The sequence below is a fragment of the Pelodiscus sinensis genome, chromosome 2 (genome assembly GCF_052426305.1).
Source record: "Pelodiscus sinensis isolate ZL-2025 chromosome 2, ASM5242630v1, whole genome shotgun sequence".
Classification (NCBI taxonomy): Eukaryota; Metazoa; Chordata; order Testudines; family Trionychidae; genus Pelodiscus; species Pelodiscus sinensis.
In genome coordinates, this window is record NC_143053.1 from 220,488,109 (window position 1) to 220,512,440 (window position 24,332).

The 24,332-nt window shown below is 41.4% G+C and overlaps 1 protein-coding gene across 1 annotated transcript in view; it reads right to left on the minus strand.

Annotated features, from left to right (window-relative positions):
* Positions 1 to 24,332, minus strand: part of MINDY3 (MINDY lysine 48 deubiquitinase 3) — a 79,570-nt gene that overhangs the window by 22,837 nt on the left and 32,401 nt on the right. Inside the window, exon 10 of the mRNA XM_075922447.2 lies at positions 21,117 to 21,197. Coding sequence (XP_075778562.1) covers positions 21,117 to 21,197 — 81 coding nt within the window. The remainder of the gene's footprint in view (positions 1 to 21,116; positions 21,198 to 24,332) is intronic.

Below are 24,332 nucleotides of genomic sequence, written 5' to 3' on the forward strand. Positions count from 1 at the left end.
GGGGGTTTTGAAGGGTTTTTTTGTATCTCTTTTATGTGGCCCCAACTGACTTTTCTGTGGGTCAGTGACCCTTGACTCAAAACAGGTTCCCCGCCCCGCTCATAAATAAAGACGATGCTAAAACCTTTTGAGTTTGACATAATATTTCATTTAAAAATGAGGCCTGACCAACATGCCCCCAATTGGGGCCAAATCCCCATCTCACTGCAGCATCATAACACTCCTGAACCACCTGACCCCAAATCTGAGCCTATCATACACTGGAACTCCCTGTCCTGAGCCTCTTACATCCCCAAACTCTTGCATCCCCACATCCTCAGTCTTCTGCCACAACACTCCTACACCATCCACACATCACAAATCTGTGTCCTGAGCCCATCATACTCACATCCTCCTTACCCTGAGCCCCTCACATATCCAACCCAAACTTCTGCACCCTCACACCCACAAGCCTGCGGCTTGCTCGGCACCCCAACCTTCCACCTGAGCCCAACATTCCCCAGCCTGGAGCCCCCTCCCCAAGCCAACATCCCCTTCTCCTGCATCCAAATTCCCTCCCAGAGCTTGCACTTCTCACCCCTTCCCACACCTACATCCCTCATTCCAACCCCAGAGCCTGTACCTCCTGTCTCAACCCAGTGAGAGTGTATAAGGGCTGGGGATAGCAAGTGATGGAGAGAAGGGGAACAGAGAGGATAGAGCCTCAAAGGGGTGGGGTCTCAGGGAAGGAATGTGATTTTCATGCATTGTTGGGTTCCCCCCGCTTTTTTTTTTTTTTTGCGCTTGACAAACCTAGGGGTTCCTTGAAATTCTGAAAAGGGTTCCATGGCCAAATAAAGTTGGGAAACACTTCTCTAGCGACGAGCTGCTTAAGATTTTTAAATGTAACATAATATTAAATATGCTTAGTTAATTATTTGATTTTTAGATAAAAGCCTGTTCTTTTTGTTTTTGTTTTAAAGTATAAAGCCATCAGGAAGATAGATTGCTTTATCAAAAAGGTTAAGAAACGGCGACAATTTCAGTACAGAGGTTTCATACTAACGGGGGAACTTTTTAGACTAACCATATCCTTTTAAATTTGCTTTGATAAAATTCAAATAAAGACTAATTCACACATTTAAAACTAGACCCAGATATGATTACAGGAAATTAAATCTAAAACTGTAGAAATAAAAACCTCAAACTCTGAAGAGGTGTAGCTCAATAATCGGTATGTTTAAAAGCTACCTACACTATGCCTTTTATAAAGTAGCAACATAAGATGCTTTTAAAAGTCTACTGAAAATACTAGCCGCAATTCATTGGTTAGATAGATAAGCAATTCACTGCCCAAGATCTTTTTGCTCCACTACACCTTTTATTAAGATATTCTATTTAAGAGCATCAATACACACAAAAATCAAAGCAGCTTTTATACACCACCACAGTAGCTAGTATTTTATATCATCACTGTCTCACAGGAAAGCAGGTAGAAAAAATAGGAATTCCAGACATTTTATAAATAGGTAGGTTTCAGTGTTATCTGTTCTTCAGAAAGGTCTGATAAATTTACTCAATAGCTCCACTTTGGTCCATGTCACAGATAATCCTAGTCTAAAATAAGTCTTCATATCTGATAAAAACTGAATTATGACATTTGATTTTAATCCTAAATCAAATTTGCTCCATATTGTCACCAATGAACTTAGTTTGAACTTGAGTTTTGCTTAATGGTGGAAATTCAGTTACTTGATAAAGATTTGACAGAAGGGTTTGCTAGTGAAAGAGCTCGAGAGGGGCTCACAGACAGCAGAGAGCCTACACTTCACGCACTGCTTTCTCCTTTGGTTAACAACCTGCAAAAAAGTAAGTCAGTTGTAAAGCAACAAAATTTCTGAAATACAATAAAGTATTTCTTCAAACAACATAAAGTCAACCTGTAGAATTCTTTGCTAGAGAATGTTGTGAAGGCCAAGCCTATGACTGGGTTTAAAAGAGAACTAAATAAGTTGATGCAGGATAGGTTCATCAATGATTATTAGCTAGGATGGACTGGGATGGTGTTCTAGTCTCTGTTTGCCAGATGCTGGGAATGAACTACAGAGAATGCATCACTTGATTACTTGTTATATTCATCTGCTTTGGGGCACCTGGCACTGGTCAATGTCAGAATTCAGGATACTGGGCTAGGATGGAATCTGATCCATCTATGGTCTGATCCAGTATGGCCTCCCCTAAGTAAACAAATACTGGTAAGAAAAGGGAGGGGGGACACGGACTGAATATGTTCAAACAAGACCTATTGATATATATTTCAAGGACTGTATTAAGTTCATGCCTGGTAAACAGAACAGTGATAGACTAGATATCCATTAATAAAACTGGTGTGTTGGAAAGTAAGCGTAACTGAGTGAACATGTTAATTCATAAATCATTTCCCTTTTGAGGATCTTATAGATTTTGGGAGGAAAAGATAGTTAACATGAATCTGGCTAACAAAGACAAGAGAGGGGTATGGCATCAACTTCACCATCATGGCTGCCACCATCATCACTACCACTTCCTGGAACACTGGATATTCATCATCTTGATCCTGAGAAATGGCTTGACCACAACAGGCCACACAGAGGGATCCAGTGAAGACATCTCCTTTTATGGCTCTGGCTGAATCCCAAACACTGAAATGTGAGACACTGTTACTCTGATTCCTTCTCCTTTCTCACTTTATTTCTTCTCTTTGCCATCTCTTCTCTATTGTCCTCTATCTAATAATAATCTGGAATAGACACAGTCAAGAATCTATATTCTGCAATTCTACCGTATGTCTATGGCCAAAGGAGGTAGCTAAAAGCAATGCTCTAAACATGTGTTTCTCAACCTTTTTTTTTTTTTTAATAAAGTACCCCTTTAAAAAAAACTAAGTACCCTCACTCAGTATCTACGGTTTTCAGACAATTTTTTCTACCATTGCAACACATTTGTTTAAACAATGTAAACGTAGCCGGGCGGGTGATGAAATTTTTGGGTGTAAAAAATACAAAAATAATAATGCGCTGTAAAACTTCCATTACAATCCATTACAATCAACCTCCCCAACCCAACAAGGGAGATGCATGAGCCAAGAGAAAAAAAATAGAGCAAGACTTCATAACAAAATAATCTGTGGTAAATAATATGCCTGAGTAGCCATCCGGGAAGTAATGCTCTTAACAGACACTCCAAACAATTGCAGAAACCACAATACATCTTCCAGCCCAGAGAGATGTTTTAAGCTAGAAAGCCAGTACTGCTGGAAATCAGTTCTATCAAACCCCACGCCCCATCCTCAAGGTGCCATCTACTAGTGGTGCCTCACTGCCACCACTTCTGGTGCTACCTGTCTGGACCTGTGTTGGTCCCAGTTTGCGGCATCTGCCTGGGGGTATAGTCCCCAGGCGGAGTCCCAGAGCCACTGCCCCTCCCCTCTCCTGGGGGAGCAGCAACCAACTGTCTTATCACTGTCTCAGGGGCCCACTGCACTACTCAGTCTGGCCTCTTACTCCAGAGGCAAACCTCAGTCTATCCTGGCCACCTTCATCAATGGCAAGTGCAGAAGGGAAAAGGGAGGCAGGCCCACCCACTACTCTGGGCCCCGACCCAGGGACCCTTTAGTAGCATCCTCTCACTGTCTCTCCAACTCTACTGATGCCTGCTTCTCTTAGCTACTTCCCCACACCCCCATCATCTTTGGCTCCCACCCTAAACTCTCTCCTCCAAGGACTTCAAGCCTGCCAGAGTTAGCAAGGCCATTCCTGGTGCTAGCTGTACAGCCCTCTAGAAAGCTAGCCTTCCCCACATGCTCCTTGCAGCAGACTTCCTTACTCTAGTCTGCAGCTTCCCTTTTATCAGGGTTAGCTGTGACCCAATTATCTGCAGCCTCACCTGTGGCTGCCTGCCACTCAGCCTCTCTAGGTTTATTTTAAGCCTTCTAGGACCATAGCGGGGCAGACATCATCAAAGGTCGTTACTGAAATTATAATTTTCTAAATACTCCAGATATTGCTTTGGTGGTCTTGGACCATGAAATATATTTAGCTCATGTGTCTTACATTCATTATCTTAACTTCCTCTACACAGAGTATCCAGAATATGGGTTTTGTAAACTAACCAACACATATACTTGCAGAATTTAGGGACTCTCTCCACTAATTTTTTTTTCTGTATTGACTGAATGCATGGTATCAAAATGTCATTGATAGAACTCAAACTCAACAGTTTGTAGAGTTCATGTATAACATGAAAAATACATTTGTATTTACCATTTAAAATTTAAAAGCTATTTTAATTCAGGAATATCATCTTAGCTATGCAGACAGAAAAATATTATTCAGGTGTTTGATTAAATGTGACTTCTAATGTTACTCAGAGGGAAGAAATAAAGGCATCTGCCATGTAAAGTATCAATATAATCTGGTCTCAGTAACAGATATCACTGTGTATACTGTCAACTTATCCAGGGAGGGTTAAGAGCTCCCTGAGCCACTAGAGGCTTTTTTTCTCTTTTCTTTTTTAAGTTTAGGCTTTCAATGTGTTTCACTCATGTGCCCCCACCTGAAAGTGAAACTACTTAAATCAGAAGAGGTCAAAGGTGTTATTGTATACACATGAACAGCCCTATCACCATGAAAGAGGACAATGAAGGACATGTAAAACTCGTTTCCCATCACTTCAAAAAGAATCTGAAATGAATTTCCAAGGGTATTAGTCACTGCACTTGTAAAGAATGAAACTGGATGCTGTAGAGGGTTTTTTTCTAATGTTTCTGTGGATTTAACAGCTGTCACACACATTACGGATTTCATGATCAAACAACAGCCAAGAGACAAATTGATTTCCATCAGGTTCTTGCCATGCATATAATTCCACTAGTGTCCACTGTATTTGTATTTCCATGGGATACATGTTTAGGCATTTATAATTAGGACAGAATTTGGGAAAGAGTTTGGCATAAAGTTTCAGTCCAAGACTACCTTTGTTCCAATTAAAAATATATATATATTTGCCACTGAAGTGTTGAGGTCCCAAGTTAGCTGTCTGAACTTATTCCCTTGCTTCTAGTCCAGCAGTGTTTGTGTGCTGCAGACATTGCAAGTCTAGCCTCAGAGAGGGCAGCCAGGAGCAAAGCATGTCATGTCACATTACCTCCTCCTGCTAACCAAGAAGGAATGCTGACCTGCTCAGGAAAAAATCTACAGTCCTCCATTGCCAGAAGCGAAGATCAAGAAGAGAATGGACAAAATGAGGCAATAGGCTAGATATAAAATATATCAGAATTTGTGCACATATATTCGAAAAATATCACAGGCACAGTAAGGATACGTCTACGTTTTAATTTATATTAAACAACAGGGAAATGGAAAGAAGTAATACATTGTAGTTTCTATTACACCTTAGGCATTTCAGTCTCTCTTGGTAACAACAGCAAATATTAACAACAGTATTTTGAAGTACAGTAGTCACACTTCTAAAATCTCTTCCCCTCCCCCTCTCTCCCTCCCCCTCTCCCCTCTCCACCATACACTCCAGACTGAGTGCTCTTGCTCTAGGTAAAGTTTACACACTGATGATAGCTCCAAAGCTTGTTGACAGACCATGTATGATAAATAGAGGAGAAAAGATTAGCTATGATTGCTGAGATAATCTGAGACAATGAAGAGACTAACACAGCCTCTCTTACCTTTTCACTAGTACAAGCATATTCATTTAGACCTGCCTCTCTCTCAAAGATGGAATATTCTATTGCTCAAATTTAGTCTGTGAAGAAGTGGTTGCTACACTGTCATCTTAAACCAACCCCTTCTTCCCTTCCACATAAGACCAGATGAATATTGACAAGAACTAACAGCCTGATCTACACATGGTATATGGTGATCTGTAATCAAAGTTTCTGTATTTGTGCACTGAAACTAGGTAAACTCAACTGGTGCAAATTTAAGTAGTATGAATTGGAAGAATGAACAGTAAGGTGGATAAAAAAGCTGGCTAGATCATCAAGAAAAAAGGGTAGCGAACAATGGCTCAATATCTATTTGGCAGCTGGTACCAAACAGACTACAATCCTGTGGCCAATTTTGTTCATCATCTTCATTAATGATCTGGATGATGGGAAGGATGGCAGTGTCATCTGCAAAGTTGCAGAGGATAAGTGGGAGAGCTAGATACGCTGGAAGGTAGGGACAGTGTCCAGAGAGACCTAGACAAACTAGAGGATTGGGTCGAAGGAAATCTGAGTAGGTTCAACAAGGATAAGTACAGAGTCCTGCACTTCGGACAGAAGAATCCTTTGCACTATAACAGGCTGGGGACCAATTAGCTAAGTTGTAGTTACTTGAACTCTGCGCGGAACAGCAGCTTTCCATTACCAACACTATCTTCCAGCAGAAAGACAGTCTGAAGACAACCTGGATGCACCCTCAATCAAAACACTGGCATCTCATAGACTACATCCTAGTGTACCAGCGTGATCTAAAAGATGTCTTTCACACCAGGGTAATGCCCAGCGCCGAGTGTCACACAGACCACCGCCTTGTCCGCTGCAAACTCAGCTTCCACTTTGAGCCCAAACCAAGGAAAGGTGGTGCCCAGAGGAAGAAGCTCAAAGTCTGCAGCTTTCAGTCTGCCGCAGTCAAGGCGGTTTTCCAGGAGAGCCTACGATCCAGTCTAGAGGAACTGAGCTGCCTAGCAGACTCGCCTCCGGCTCCAGAAGTGCTGTGGGATAGTATCAAAACCGTTGTTCTGCAAACATCTGAAGATATCCTCGGATTCTCCATGAAGAAGAACAAGGATTGGTTTGATGAGAACAACTTAGAAGTCCAAGAGCTGCTGTCTAAGAAGAGGTCAGCACACCAGGCCCACATGGTCCAACCATCCTGCCCGCACAAAAAAGCAGCCTTCCGCCTGGAATGCAGCACTTTCCAGCTCAAGCTTCGAGAGATTCAGAACGAGTGGTGGACCAACCTCGCAGTAAGAACTCAGCTTTGCGCTGATACTGGCGACTACAGGGGATTCTACGAAGCTCTAGAAGTGGTATATGGCCCCTCGTACCAAAGCCTGAGCCCCTTGCGGAGTGCAGATGGGAAAGAACTGCTCACCGAAAAGGACTCTATCCTGAACTGCTGGTCTGAGCGCTTCTACACCCTCTTCAATGCTAGCCGCTCAGTCCAAGAACCAGCGATTGACCGCATCCCACAACAACCAGTGAAAACTCAACTGGATGTGGCACCAACATTACAAGAGACTGAGGAAGCCATTGAACAGCTGAAGAGTGGTAAAGCTGCAGGAGTTGATGGCATCCCTCCTGAGGTATGGAAGAACGGAGGCCCAGCACTGTATACCAAACTCCATGAATTCTTCGTCTACTGCTGGGAGCAGGGTAAACTCCCTCATGATCTCAAGGACACAGTCATCATCACCTTGTACAAGAACAAAGGGGAGAAGTCAGACTGTTCCAATTATCGCGGAATAACATTTCTGTCCGTCGCCGGCAAAATCCTCACAAGAGTACTGCTGAATAGACTGGTACCTGCGATAGCAGAAGATCACCTCCCAGAGACACAATGTGGCTTCAGAGCCAACCGGGGAACCACAGACATGGTGTTTGTCCTGAGGCAGATTCAGGAGAAGTGCCAGGAGCAAAACAAAGCATTGTACGTCACCTTTGTGGACCTGACAAAAGCGTTTGACACCGTGAGCAGGCAGGGACTTTGGAAAATCCTGGAAAAACTAGGCTGCCCACCGAAGTTCCTCACCATGATCATCCAGCTTCATGAAGACCAGCTTGGACAAGTCAGACATAGCAGCGACCTCTCGCAGCCTTTCCCTATTGCAAACGGCGTAAAACAGGGCTGTGTTCTTGCTCCCACACTGTTCACCATTTTGTTCAGCATGATGCTCCAGCAGGTCAGAGGACCTCGACGACGCTGATGGCATATACATCCGTTTTCGTCTCGATGGGAGCGTGTTCAACCTGAGGCGTTTGCGGGCCCACACAAAGACCATGGAGAAACTGATCAGGGAGCTGTTGTTTGCTGACAATGCCGCCCTCCTTGGTCACACAGAGGCAGCTATGCAGCGAATTACATCTTGTTTCGCAAAAACTGCTCAGATCTTCGGTCTTGAAGTCAGCCTGAAGAAGACTGAAGTTCTTCATCAGCCCGCACCCCACGAGGAGCACCATCCACCAAGCATCTTCATTGAACAAACAGAACTGAAAGTTGTCCACCAGTTCAGCTACTTGGGCTGCGTGATCTCGTCTGACGCCAAGATAGACAAAGAAGTCGATAACAGGCTGGCCAAGGCAAACAGTGCATTTGGCAGACTATACAAACGTGTCTGGAACAACAGCAACCTCAAAAGAGACACAAAGGTCAGCATCTACAAAGCTGTTGTGCTGACCACTCTCTTGTATGGCGCTGAGTCCTGGGTCACGTACCGTCGTCACCTGAGTCTCCTCAAGCGTTTCCATCAGCGCTGCCTCCGCACAATCCTCAATATTCATTGGTGTGACTTCGTCGCCAACACTGAAGTCCTCAAGTTAGAGGAGGTCACCAGCATCGAGGCCATGCTCCTCAAGATACAGCTTCGCTGGGCAGGGCACATCACCAGGATGGAGAACCACAGCCTACCCAAGATCGTGCTGTATGTGGAACTGTCCTCTGGCTACCGCGACATAGGGGCACCACGAAAGCAGTACAAAGACTCCCTGAAGAAGTCCCTCACTGCTTGTTGTATCGATCACCGTCAGTGGGCAACACAAGCAGCTGATCGCAACTCCTGGCGGAACACAGTCCACCAGGCCGCCTCCTTCTTCGAAGATACCCGCAGGGCCTGTATGGAGGACAAAAGGAGAAGGAAGAAGAACTGTGACCCCTAAGCACCTATCCCGGATCAGACCTATATTTGCAGCCATTGTGGCAGGACCTGCCTGTCCCACATAGGCCTCGTCAGCCACCAGCGTGCCTGCAGAAGACGTGGATTTCCTTCCTAGATCTTCGTTCGCAAAGCCAAGCCATGATGATGAGTTCTGCAGAAGACGACTTAGGGATTTCAGTGAATGAGAAGCTGGATGTGTTAACAGCGTGCCCTTGCTGCTTAACAACATATTGGGCTCAACTAATAGAAGCACTGCCAGGAGATCAAGGGAAGTGATTATGCCCCTCAATTAGACACTGGTGAGGCTGCATCCAGAGTACTGTGTCCAATTTTGAGCTCCCCTCCACTACAGCAAGGATGTGGACAAATTGGAGAGTGTCTAGCTACGGACAATGAAAATTATTAGGGAGTTGAGGCACATAACTTATGAGGAGAGACTGAGGGAACTGGGCTTCTTTACTCTGCAGAAGAGAGAGGGGGAATTTGATAGTCTTCAACTACCTAAAAGCGGGGGCTTTCAAAATAGGTGGAGATAGGTTGCTTAGTCATGCTAGATGACAGAACAATAAACAAAAGCCTCACATTGTGGTGGGGGAGGTCTAGGTTGGATATTAGGAAAAAATTATTTCACCAGAAGTGTGGTGAAACACTGGAAAGGTTTACCTAGGGAGAGGAGTGGAATCTCCATCCTTATAGGGTTTTAAAGTCTTGGCTGGGATGTTTAATTGGAGTTGGTCCTGTTTTTAGCAGAAGGTTGGACTCAATGACCCTAATTTTCTATGATTATTGTACCTTTGCTTGGGGGACTGCAGTGATGCTAGCTGCTGCCCACAGACAGAGGCTTACTTGAGCTCCTGCATAAAAAAAAAGGTATAGAGAAAAAAAGAAATACTAAAGATTACCCTGATTACAGTTACAGCATGTTGGCCTGATCTATTGATTGTATATGAATTATACTGATTACCTCATAATGAACAGTCATCTTCCCTATCATCAGTGACTACAAAGAGGAGTCCTGTGGAGAGATGTGTTTTTGCCCACAAAAACTTATGCCCAACTAAATCTGTTAGTCTTTAAGGTTCATAGAACTCCTTTTTGTGAGTATAGATTAACATGGCTACCCCTCTGATATCTATCACCAGTGACTGTCATCTTGGTTCTCCCAAGGCACACAGACTAGGATATAATTTTAACAATATGTTACATTAATACCACCATGCCTAATGAATATTCAGTTGATGTTTAATCCCCTTTTTCTTATTTGTATTTCCTCACTCTATGAATGTTGGAGTGCCCTTCATTACTAATCTGTTTACCTCAAGTTTATATTAGCTTATTTGTCAAAATTAGTTACTATGGTATTCCTCTGATTGGATATCTGCTTATATTCCTAATTTAAAATATTCCAAGCTGGTATAAACTAGCATCTTGTGTTTCTCTGTGAGCAGTTTAGTCATTACAGCATTCTGTCTTGTGAGATCTTATTATCTATGGTTACTCCTGGTGAGCTGCTTACACTAAAAGGCTTTGACCTATCCCTTGACTAGATTAGCTAAGCTATATATAGCAGGTTTTGAGGATTGTAAATTCATTGCATTATTGTTTTAAATTACACATATGCCTTACCTAGCAAATATCTATCGGCTACAATGAAACTGAAGCAGGCAACAGTTGAGCTAAAAGATTTTGTAATTGCCTATGAAATCTTAAGATGACATTTTAGATTTGAATCCTTGAAGGACAGTCACCAATGCAGCTTTCAAAGACTTTAAAAAAAATCTATGCAGAAGAAGCCCTTTAACAGAGATAAGGAAAACCACCAAAAAAAGTTTTAAAAACAGAATGGTAAATGAATCTTCAAAGTCATTTTGAAAAGTTAAATTTTTTTTTCCCTTGAAAATGTTATATCCTTAATAATGCTCAGCAAAAAACTGAAAAGGTACTAAAATAATGAAATGGAGTTTTGTAAAATATTCAGGAAGACTCTATAGCACTTAAAGTGAAAGTATTACACTGACAATCAAGACTCAGACATCCAACGGGGAAAGGAGCCTTAAAGAAGAGCAGCTTTGCTTTGCCAATTGACGGGGCATGAACTTGTAGAAACAAATTACAAATTAATTACATTTATGTGCTGAGTTTCTATAAATATCAATTTTCAATCAACTAGGATGTTTACTTTTCCAACTTCGAAAAGCAAAATATCTACCCGTCATGTGATGAGTCAGGCCCAATGTCTTCTATTGTACCAAACATGGCTGGAACCAACATTGGTTGACACCTAAAAAAGGATACAGAATTATACGATAATGTTCACAGCCAGCTCCTCTATGGGATAGACCTATATGTACAAAATGACTTACAGGTAAAAGAACTATATTTAGCAATGCATTTGATGCATTTAATACTTATAAGCCATTCTGTGTAGTCTACAAAAATGTGATGAAGCTGAAATGTTTGTATAACTCAGCCTCTCAGATGTCAGGTATATAAAGGGATTGTATGCCATTCATCCATTAGAACCGGGCCATGCCAAATACTTCAACTTACATCAATCATCTTATTTTATTTTGTACAAAAGCCTGTCAGTTGTACTATTAAAGTAATTTTAAAATGAATTAAAACAACTGTATACTTCTGAGGTCTCATATAAAATTGGATTAAAATAAATATTCAATACTGCTTTGGTTACATTTTAGCAGCAGCTCCATTACAAATTTGGCATAAATTATTTTTATTCAAATATTCCATTTTTATGGTGGCTAACTTTTTCATGACAAAACGGTTTTACAAATTTCTTATTATTACAACTTATTGAATTTAAACATTACACCAAAATATAATGTGACCCTAGAAGGTGCTAAATAATCTTCAGTTAGAGACGACTATAAATTACATTGTGGAGTTCCATATTTATTCTCAATGTATTTCAATGTCAAATTTTCACACTTCACAAGTCAGAGGTTATATTTTTAATTGCCTATACACAGGGTTCGACAAATGGTGTAATCTACTCACCCGCGGCGAGTAGATTACACCTCGGAAGAGCCGGCGCAGAGTGATCTGTACATGCACATAGCGCAGAACCGCGCGGCTAGTGAGCCCTGCCTATACAGCTTACTGATCTGAAATTAAACTATGCTCTTCATGTATCACCAATAAAAACTAATTCAAAATTACTAATATTGTTTTGAGAAATACAGTGTGTGTGTATATATATCTGTTTCATAGCTGAATAGCACTATTGATGATTAAAAACAGTAAGTAGAAAAACAAGGAGTCCCCTGGCACCTTAAAGACTAAAGGTGCATCTACACAGCAGGGCTTAATTCGAAATAAGATATGCAAATTGAGCTACATCAATTGTGTAGCTTATTCCGAAATTGGAAGCATCTACACAGCACTTATTTTGAAATAGAGCACCCTTCCTCCCATTTCCCTTACTCCTCATACAATGAGGGTTACAGGAGTTGGAGTAAGAAGTCCTCCAGCTTGATAATATTTCGACATTACTTTGAAATAACTGCCTTCTGTGTAAATGCAGACTAAGTTATTTTTAAATAATGCTAGTTATTTCAAAATGATGTTGCTGTGTACATGTACTTTAACAGATGTATTAGGGCATAAACTTTTATGAGTAAAGACCACCTTGTCAGATGCAAGAATAGAGAATATGATTTGAAGACAGGACACCTATACTGAATAAGATGTTTATAGTGAAGGGTATGCATGTGTTCATTTTAAACAAAATGTGATTTGGAAAGTAGGTATGCATATAGAAGCATGCTGTGGCTCACCACCCTAGCAACAGCCTAGAAAAGGCCAAGGGGAGGGGGGTGAACTCAACATGTGGAGTGGAGAAGTACAAGCATGTGACAAACAAAGCCATATATGGAAAGGTTGAATCTGATTGGTTTAGAAGTTTGTGTTATGTAACCTGTAACTGCCATGTGCTATAAAACAGCAAGGGGAGGAGCTCCTTGCTTGAGGGGCTATGCCTGATTTTAGTACCAGGGGCTCTCCCTTTGTGCACATTGAATAAAGTCTTGTTGAATTCAATTCAATTCAATTCAATTCAATTCAATTCAATTCAAGACCCTTGATTTTGCCCAGCACCTGACTCTCTGGGAACCACAAAATCCCAACAATAGTAACTAGCCACATGTTAAATAGACTAACATGTTTAAGAAATCTCCCAACCAATGATTAAATAATAGATTACATTTCAGCACATAAAATTACATTTTCTCTGTAACTCTGGCAAATTTCTGAAGTGTCTCAATTATGTTTACAACTGTGCTTAGCTGTCAGGGGAAATTATCTGGTTTCATCTATAAAGGATTTTTTCTTTGTATTGCACAAGCCCTTTGCCAGAACAAACAGGAGCAGGAGTTTTAATTAGAATTTTTGTAGAATGAACTTTGTTCCTGTGAAGATCAAGTGGAAAACACTGTGTGTGGGGTGGGGGGGGGAGGGGGAACTAGTATATGTTGACTCTTTATTTACAAGCCTTTCCTCTAGGCTAGGAAAGGCTGTGGGAAGATACAATAAAAGGGATATTCCATCTTTGTTCTAATTCACTGTGAAACTGTACTAAAATGCATAGCTTTAGATAAGGGGTCCAAGTTGAGAACCAAAAATTGTATTCTCCAAAACTATCTTGAACTTGCGCACATATGAATTACAAGAGATTTCATCAAACCACTCTCCCATCCCCCAAAGTAAATTAATGCAATTCATTTAATTTATAAGCTTCAGAGGGATAGCAGAGTTCATCTGTACAGGATAAACTTAAACAACAAATAGTACGGTAGCACTTTAAAGATTAACAAAACATGTAGATGATATCATGAGCTTTTGTGGGCACATCTGAAGAAGTGGGTTGTGCCCACGAAAGCTCATGATACCATCTACATGTTTTGTTAGTCTTTAAGGTGCTACCATACTATTTGTTATTTAATCTGTAATTAGCCACTTCAACTCATCTAATCAATACACAGTCTACAGAGGAATGTTGTGCTAGCCAGAGTGACCATAGCTGATGGTATCACATTAGGTTAGTGAAGCTCCCAGATTTGGCTCAAGCCTTTAAACAAATTGCTGAGCAGCCCCACAGGTGGCACCTGGTAAGGACAGGGCATACACCTCTTCATACATCAGTGAAGAGTTTGAAATCAGCATTTTGGGGGTGTTCTTGTTCATCTCTGATGACTAGACTGAAAAGTATGCAACACCACTTTTGAACATAACATAAGGATGGTCAGTTCTCTTTCATATTATGACATTTTGCACAAAATCAAACTATGTTATGGATTTGGTGCTGAAAACACAAAGAATGTGTCTAGCTGCAGAGACTGCTTGTAAGATAGTTTAGGTTTCTGATGTGTACTAGCAATATGAGAAATACACTGGTCTGATAGGCCCTGAACTTTGTCTCAATGCAAATATATGAACTTTGTGTAGGAGACAGTGAGTACTACTTGTCAAATAATGTCCAGTTTTCTGAGATATTCTACAAACACAGTTCAAACTAAGTAGATTAATGTGTCAATACTCCATACCACCTGACACCCCTATGCCAATACATAAGCATATCCACACTGGGGTTCTGGTGGCTCAGCTCCAAGGTTCTGGACATTGAGATGTTCAACCCTGAGATGTTCAACCCAATAGTGTGAGCAGTCTTTGAGACCCTGGTGGGCAAGGCTGAATTTCTCTAACCTCTCCACAAGCAGATTAGTGTTGTTGCCATAATCTCGGTCAGTGAACACATATTGTGCAACCTGGATTCTGACGTGAGGAGTAGCAAATTCTAATATCTAGCTGATACACTTGACAAAATAATTCAGCAGGGTGAGGGAGCATCCCTCCTGAACACCTGACGTTGTGTAGAACACTGAAAAAGTTATGCACAAATGCAAACTCCGGTGTGAAGATGGGGTTCCAGATGTTCACAATGTCATCTCTGCATGAGAAAGTACTAACATGCAGACTGAACAAAATGCAGCTTTGATGTTGCTATATGTCCCAGGAAGTGTGTGGTTAAATCCTCAGTACAGCTCAGCCAAAGTCAGAGGATAAGGACAGCACCTACTGTCAACTGCTCAGTAATGAAATCTGACTGCTATCAATAATGTTTATTAAGGAGTGAGTGTCTGCATCCTACCAAGTAGGACATGAGCAAATACCTTTCCAGGAAGATAATGAGATCAGCTTGCAGCTGGTACACTCAGTGCAAGATATTTCCCTTGTACAAGGACACCTGCTGGGCTCTGGAGTTTTTTTTTTAGCAGGTTGGGAGGAGGAGCAGCTCAAAGAAAAAGATTGAGCATGTCTGTCTGCATTACGCAGCCATGAACTGTGACCTTAGATTATTACACTTAGAGTGTGCACATTGTGATGATTGCAAGTTTGTGAAGGTTGCAAGTTGATAATATTCACAATTAGGGATGTTAAATTTAGACTAATTAACTAATCAAATAGTCGATGGAATTTCCATCAACTATTCGATTAGTCTACAAGAGCACCTCCACCTTTGAACTGTAGCAAGAGTTCTTGCTACAGTTCAAAAGCGGAAGCCTCCAGGGACTGTGGGGCCAGCGAGGACTCCCTGCTCCCTATGGCATCTTAGCCTTTGAAATGTACAAGAGACTGACTGGGGCTCTTGTACATTTCAAAAGCAAAACTGAAGCAGAAGCGGCACAAGTGGAGACTGCTTCAGTCCCTGCTCGCGCCATTTCCCACTGTGCCTCTACCTCCCCTGCCTCAGCAGAGACGGTGCTGGGGGAAACCAGCTTTTAAGCTAGCTCCCCCCGAGCACCGGCTCCTGCTTCCCCCTTGCTGCCTCTCTGATGGGGGAAAGCAACTAGTTGCATCATTAGTTGACTATCCAATAAGCATAAGCTTATCAGATAGTTAACTAGTCGCTTACATCCCTATTCACAACAGCTTTGGTTTTGATTTCTGAAACCAGTTTGAAATGTTTTCACCATGTTGACGTGATTTTAAGTGCAAATGCTAAAAAGAGTGGCAAGTAAAATCTGTAGTACCTGTTAGGGTTTAATGACCTCTATATTAAGTTGTAAATCTTGATTCCTAAGAATACTTCAAAATGTTGGATACTGAATTTCTTCTTCAAATACCTAGGCAGTAATCACTCATGAAGCCCTGACTACTTCTGGTCCAAACAGTGGACCTGTAAAGTTTGGAAGAGGCAGCAAGTGTACCAGCACCCAGATCTAATTCAAACTTGGTAGTATTCAGAACTTCTGCTAACAGCTAAAACGCCCCATGATCTTTCTCCAAAACTCCCACAATTCTCTCTCAGTGCTCAACATACCAATCACTGTCACTCATCTCCATCTTGATACTTGCATCAGATCTTTTCTTTCTGTCCCTCTCATCCAGATCCTAGATCCTCTTCTCCAGCCTCCTAGACATCCACATATCACCCCCTTTAGCCAACACAGAGCCTATGGCTATGTTCCCATCTTCCCTGTCTATTAATTCTTCCAATGGCTCTTTTTCCACTGGCTCAAGTTCAAGATTTTTTTTAAATTTCAAGGCACTACATGAATGTACAGAGGCCCTTGGATCACACTACTATTCTGCTTGTTATTTCAACAGTAAAAAAATCTTAAGAGCGACTCAAATTTTCAGTCTTATACCAAGAAGTCAAGGCCCAGTACTCTCAACTCTGAGTTCAAAAGGTGTAAGTCAGATCTCCCATCTTTTTTAAAAAGATGTTTGGATTTTGGTTTGTCTTGATTTAGCTCTCCTGTCAACTCTCAGTGTGCATGAAGCAGTTAGTGGTACAATTTTCCCAAATTAATAGAATGAAGTGATTTTGATCTCCATTGCAGAAGTTCACACTGGAAGCCTTATAGCTTCTCCTCAAACTCCAAAATAATTATGTCCCTTGCTGTGCTTGAATCAGCCTATCTTGAAGCCTATTAATCAATCATTCACCCTCCACCCCCACATCAAGTCTGGCCTAAGCCCCATAGGGTAACTTTGCTTCTCCTGCAGCTCTGGGGGAATCTTCACCCTCATCTCTCAAACCCGACAGGCAGATTCAACTGGGTCCTCTTATCCTGCTTCCAGGTGTATGTCAACAAAAGTAAATCCTGGAAGCTATGAACACCCTTTTCCTTCATTTCCCCCACCCTCAAAACCAGGGGGAATTGTTCATTGTCATTTCCCTTGTATTTCATGGCTGAGGGAGGGGAGAGGAAGGAGCTAAGAAGAGCAGGCTTATTTGTCACAGGAGTGGTGCGGCTAAGTGCAGAGCCAACCTGACACTGCTGCCTAGCCCCACAAACTAATCTCAGTCAAGGGCAAGGAAAGAGGGAGACTGTTTACTTCTTGATTGGCTACTTTTCTCCAGGGAACAGGGAATGCAGCAATGACTTCAAATGTTACAGCAGCAAAAATGGGTAGGATAGAAAGCTAAAATAGGAAAAAAAACAACATGGTAAGAATTTTTAGATGAGTTAGCAGTCTTCAAGTTGGCAGGGCCTGGACCAGAAGGGGAATAAAGGCAGCCAAGAGAATTGTAGACCAGCAAGCTTAAATTCAGGACCCAGAAAGATCATGCAGAAAATAATCAAATTATCAATTTGCAAGCACATAGAAGTTAAGGCAATAGGGAAAAAAGTCTATATGGATTTGTCAAGAACAAACTATGTGAAACCAACCTACTCTTCTTTGACAGGGAATCAAGCATTGTGGATAAGGGAATGCAGCAGAGGTCATGTTTTGATTTGAAGGCTTCGGATATTTTCTCACATGGCCTTCTCATAAACTAGAAAAATATAGTACTGGCAGTCCCCGACTTACGCGGATCCGACTTATGTCGGATCCGCACTTACGAACGGGGCTCTCTCGCCCCGGAGGTCGAGGTGGCGGATTGCTACCTGCGAGCTCCGGGGCGAGAAAACCCGTTCGTAAGCTGCTCCGGTGCCCCTGGTCTGCTGGAGACCGTCTCCAGCAGACCAGGGGCACCGGGCGGGTTCCCGCGGTTCTGAGGCTTTGCCAGAGCAAAGCCTCAGAGGCGCGGGACCCCCCCACGGCTGCGGCTTCAGTCCGGGTGCCTGTGGTCTGCTGGGGACCGTCCCCAGCAGACCACAGGCACCTGGACTGAAGCCGCAGCCGCGGCGGGATCCCGCGCCTCTGAGGCTTTGCTAGAGCAAAGCCTCAGAGGCATGGCACCCCGCTGCCGCTGCAGCTCTGCTCCCCGTGTCCCTGGTCTGCTGGGGGGGGAGGCGCGCAGCTAGTGTGCCCCCCCCCAGCAGACCAGGCTTTTGTTTTGGACCCTGGGGCAGAGCAGATGGGGTGCTGCTGGGTTGGTCCAGTAGCACCGAGGAGCGGCGCTACTGGAGCAACCCAGCAGCACCCCAGCTGCTCTGCCCCAGGCGTCCCCAAGTCAGCTGCTGCTGAAACTGACCAGCGCTGACTACAGGAAGCCCGAGGCAGAGTTGCTCTGCCCCGGGCTTCCTGGAATCAGCTGCTGATCAGTTTCAGCAGCAGCTGACTTGGGGACGCCTGGGGTTCTTAAGTTGATTCTGTATGTAAGTCAGAACTGGCGGTCAGTTTCAGCAGCGGCTGAATCTGGACGCCAGTTCCGACTTACATACAGATTCAACTTAAGAACAAACCTACAGTCCCTATCTTGTACGTAACCCAGGGACTGCCTGTATAGACAAACCTACTATAAGGTGGATGCACAATAAGCTGGTAACAGACACTCAGGGTGCTTCTACACCGCACCTGGAGCTTGATATAAGCTATGCAATTTGCGTTGCATATTTTGAGTTAATTTCTAAATAGCTTATTTTGAAATTTGGCGCTGTCTACACAGCACTTATATTGAAATAAATCGCTATTCTGAAACATCCCTTACTGTTGTGGAGTGAGGTTTACAGGGATATCAGAATAGAGAGCCCATTATATTTCGAAATAACAGGCACGCTCAAAAGATGCGAAATAGCTCTGGTATCCCGAAATCAAGCTGCAGTGTAGACTTAGCCTCAGAGAGTAGATATCAGTGGCTCATAGTTGAGATGGAATGGTATACTGAGAGAGGTCCCACATACATCTACCTTGGGGTTGGTTCTATTCAATATTTTCATAAAATACTGGGATAATTGCAGAGAGAGTACATTTGTAAAGTTTATGGATGATACCAAGCTGGGAGAAAATATAAGCACTTTGGAGGCCAGGGTTAAAAATCAAAATGATCTTGACATACTGGAGAAACTGTCTAAATTAATCAGGATAAAAGTAAAGTACTACACTTAGGAAAGAATAAATTAACTGCATTAATACAAAATAGGAAATGACTATTTTGGAGGGTGTACTGCAGAAGAGATCAGGGTGTTGTAGTACAAATTAAGTATGAGTCAATAATGTAATAATGTTGCAAAAAAGAACAACCATTCTGGAATGTATTAGCGGGGTGCTCGAAAAAATGATTTCTGATATTTTGCTCAGTCTACTCAGCGCTGATAAGGCCCTCAACTGGAGTATTGCCTCCAGTTCTGGGCACCACACTTCAGGATTTATGAAATTAGAAAAAAATCTAGAGGAGAGCAACAAAAATTTAAAGTCTAGAACACGTGACCTATAAGGAATGATTGGAAAAACTGGGTTTGTTTAGCCTGGAGATAAGTTGGAGGGGAAAAGGGAGAAGGACACACAAATTAACAATGTACAAGTATACTAGCAGGCTGGGCCCTCTAGAGAAAAAGAGACAGAGAGCACACGTGTGTGAGAGATAAATTGTTCTTCATAGTCACTAAGGGCCGGACAAATGATCATGAGCCTGAATTGCAGCAAGGGAGATTTAAGCTAGGCACTAGGAAAAAGCTTCCATTAATTAAAAGGGCAGTTAAGCATTGCAACAAATTACTTAGAGAGGTTGGGGAATCTCTGTCATCGGAGATTTTTAAATACAAGTTAGACAAACACCTGTCAGGGATGGTCTAGATAAGTTCTGCCTCACTGCAAGGGACTAGACTAGAAGAACTATTGACAATTTCAGTCCTTTGTCTTTATTATTCTAATTCAGGAAAATTTAAGTCAGTTTAATAGAAATAATTGTTTTTGAATGCACATCATCATCAGACTTCAAACAAGCAAAGAGTCCCTGTTCAAGTTTACAAAAACCACATGTGTATCAAGTGAGGATCAAACAGGGAGCAGATAAAGAGGAAGTCCAAAGGAAAGATGACAAAAAGAATTTAGCTAGATAGAATGGCACATCTGTACACTTTGATAAAACAGCTTATTTATTGATAAATTAGCTATTTTGCTTTTCAACTCATGCAGGCTTCATATCACAATTGATTTTTAGGAGGATTTGAACAGAAAAAGATTCACCAGAAAGCAGGTAGAACTCTCCTGCAAATTATAATACAGAGACCACTTTTAACAGCTAAAAACTTCTGTGCTTAACCTTCATCTCTTGTTTCAGAATTATGACCTAAAAGACAACCTCATTTCAAGATGGTGAATTATGAATGGGCAAAACGTCAAAAAAATCTTTCCATAAAGTAAAAGCCACCATTTCCTAAAATCAAAGAATTACTTACACAGAAAGCAGCTTTTCAGAGAAGGTAAACAGGAAAAAAAAAGTCTCAACCAAAATTATGGAAACACAATGTATCTAGAGAAAATTCAACATATGATTTCAGAGTACATTAGGAATGGTCAACTTAAATATTATAAGTATAATGGAATATAGTTAAAGCTTACATCCTAAAGAATAAAGAGTTTCTGCATATGATATACTAATTCTAAACATTTAGTATGCATATTCTATTAAGGGAATTTACAGCACATATTTCTGTAATTCATGGGATTTAAATATGGGTAAAAACATTCTTAATCAAGTAGGATTTTAAAGACACTATATATTTTATTGAATTTTCCCCACAACAATTTAAGATATCAGACATAACAGCTTTGGCACCATAAAGCTTAAAATATACCAGTATCTGAAACAAGCTCTCCTTTTTTAAATGAAAGCTTAAGCTTGAAGAATCTTTAAAGATATCACTGAACCTGTTAAACTTGCATTTAAGGAGAGGGCTTGTTTTAAAGTTCAGTGATTCAGTTTTTGTATTAAAGGCAGATGAAACTCATACTGTAGCAAGTTCTGAACTTTGGCCTTCTATGGTATTTTTCTGTCTGGGGTCATATAACAAAAACCAAAGCTATCATACCTTGGCAAAAAAGACTGTGAGATGTGTTTCACTACCAAGTATCCAAATAGGGAACTTTGGAGATTTCAAGTAGGAGCCAACCTAAAAAAGGTGCAGTAAAAACAAACAAATTAGCTATACAGCAATAATGAAGCCCCCAATACCTCCCGCAATTCCCAAAATCTGTAACACTAAAAATTTAGAGAGTCAAAATTTGAAGGTAGTACTAAAACACATTGGCAAAGCTTTTTTTATTATTATTACTACACACCCCATTTAAGAATTGATAATCTGATTTAACCATATAAATCCAATCACCAGTGAGATTAGATTGGACTACGTCAGTGATGAGCAGCAACTTGTGGCCCTCAAAACACTTGTGGCCTATTGGGTTTCTATGTGTCACCCACGAGAAATTTTGTTTACTGTTGCCCATGCACAGATTTGCCAGATTCTGCTAGTTTTTGCCCACATGGTTTATTTTCCTATTGGTATTACAAAAGGAGACACATTTAAAGCAAGGGCATATGAAGTGAAGTGTGTGCTCTTTGCACACAACATTGAGAGAGCCATGAGTTCCTTCTGCATCCAATCCAAGTGCTGCTATGGCTCAACTAGCACACCCCGCAAATTCTAGGTATGCTAGTGCAGTTAGGAAAACTACCCTATCTGGTGAGACCATCTTGGATATGACAATCTTATTGCCCACTGAGGAGAGCCACTCATGCAGCCCACTCTCTAGCCTAGGTTGTCCCACACTGCACTAGGCCCAACCCTGTGTAGTGCCAAGTGCCTTTGATCACCACTGAAGTCTAGAGCTGGTGGTATTCTGTAACTTTGAGGCCTAACTCACTGTTTATGCATAGGGGGAAAAAGAGTGGGGGGTCTTAAAGCAACTGACAAGAAAGCCTCACAACATGAATTCAATTCATTCATATGCAAAGATTTCTATTTAGCTGAACTATTTTTTTTTTTTTAACAAAAGTTACCAACTTGATTTAAAAAAGGAGGACTAAGTGATAAGGGTAAGCTGTTTAAGTCAGTCAATTAAATCAAAAGTAATTGTTTGTAAACATCATAATTCTTCATGTTAGATAGCATATTAAATATGTTTTCAAACCTTGGCTCCTGAAAAAAATGTATCAAAATCATACAAGTTGGCCCAATTTAATAAATGTAGCAGTTTCACCTCCTGAGACTATACTGCTTTAGCCCCCAAGTACCAACTGTCCAGGAAAAAGTACTCAGGAGGTCAACACTTCGCTGAAGAATTTGGAAAACAATAGAGCTGCTGTTGGAACATCAGGAGAAGATTTTAATACGGGAAATTGTCAAAGAAGGCCACAATATCCCATTTTACAATCTCAGAACCCAAACATTCATGAAAGTAACTGTACTCTTGTGCTTATTTGCATATGTACTTGGCTATGGATCCTGTGATTATAAACTTTTATTACCTCATAAAAATAAAACACAGCAATTATGATGCATTTCTTCATCCTGATTAAGGTAACCTAATATGTTACTGGCCCCTCACTTCAGAAGTACAAATTCTCCCTACAAAGGCCAATGGGGTATTGATGAGATTAAGACATCACTCTGCCACATGCGCTTTATTAGGTGCATTTCTGCTCATCTTAATCTACCACTGCATCTTTTTAATCAATGTGTATTTAAAATGAGTGAATGAACTTTGAGACATACATGGTTTGCAGTCAATCTTTTCAATATAATGAAAAGTCTAGACAATCCTCTATACAGCATTAGCCAAGTTTAAAGGATTCGGTGTAGTATGAAAACATACACCAACAAGGTGCCCTTTGACAAATGTTACCATAACAAGAGTGCATGCATGACAGACAGAAAATATTAACAAAGTTTCCAAAATATTGCAAGTGTAGTGAAAAGCATACTAACGTCCCTTAACTAAAACCTCGTGTTGAAGACTTATGTTCTGAATCACAACATCCCAAAATAGCCACAGAGATGGCACTTAAGTAGATTTTGATATACGCAGTGATGAACACATACAGTTAGCATCCAGCCCAGAGGTGGGCAAGATACAGCCTACTAAGCTATTTGATCTGGCCCGTGGCCCATCTTACGGTTTCCCTGCCCTGAGACCTGAAGGCGGGGGAGTGCACAAAGTCATTCACAGTTCAAAGCAGCTGGAGGCTCCCTACAGGGAACAGCAAATTATCTTGTGCACTCCCCTACTCCCAGATCCCCACTGGCCTGAGGGTGGGGGCGTGTGTAGAATCTCCTCCCTCTCCCCTCCCCCAGCACCGAGTGGTGTGTAGAAGGAACCACCAGCTGTTCAAAATGGCTGGTGGTTCCCTCTAGGTGCCACACACCCCTGGCAGGGCAGGGAGTGAGAGACTTCATGTGCTCCCCGCCCCCAGGTCCCAATTGAACTGGGGGCAGAGGAACATGTGAAGTCCCCTCCCCCTGCCTAGGGCATGTGACCCCTAGAGGAAATCACCCCTTTTCTCCTGAGGCCCTACTGAGGCCCTACCCCCTCCAGGGGCTTAGCCCACAACCACATACTAAAATTTGTGAATTGCCGCCACCTGAAAAAATTATTGCCCACCCCTAATCCAGCCCTTGGATGTCAATGTTTTTGGCACAGATAAATAGTAATAAGTAAGTAACCAGGTAATTTTGTAAAAAACCTAGAAATCACAGATAGCACAGAGAGACAAGGAACAAAAAAGCTACAATACACAAAATCACACATTATCTTGGATTTAACCCTATGTATAAAACAATACCAGCTTCTACTTAAATTAATTTGCTTCAAAGCAATTTCTTTGTAAAAATCAAACCTGAGAGCTTCCTACCAATGCACTAATAGCGAACCATTCCTTTTTAGCTTTAATCTAAATTGCTACTAAAATTACACATTTTAGCTATTCATTTTTGTCTATTTTCCGTATAACTGAAGATTTAGGTATTTTTTTTAATTTAACAAGTGGGGAGATAAGGATCATTATTATTTTTTTCTCCATATGTTTTTATCCTGGTATAAAATAAAGCATTACAAATGCGTGGTATTTTTGAGCAAGTTAGGAATTTCCTATTTAAACAGCTTCTTTTGACTGGGGAAAAAAAAAAGGCAAAACATATATAAGTTAGCAATTCTGTTAATGATGAGAATAAACTATTCATGCTTAATGGCAACTCTATACAAGATACATATTTAACATTCTATTTATTGATAGTCAAGTATTTTATTAA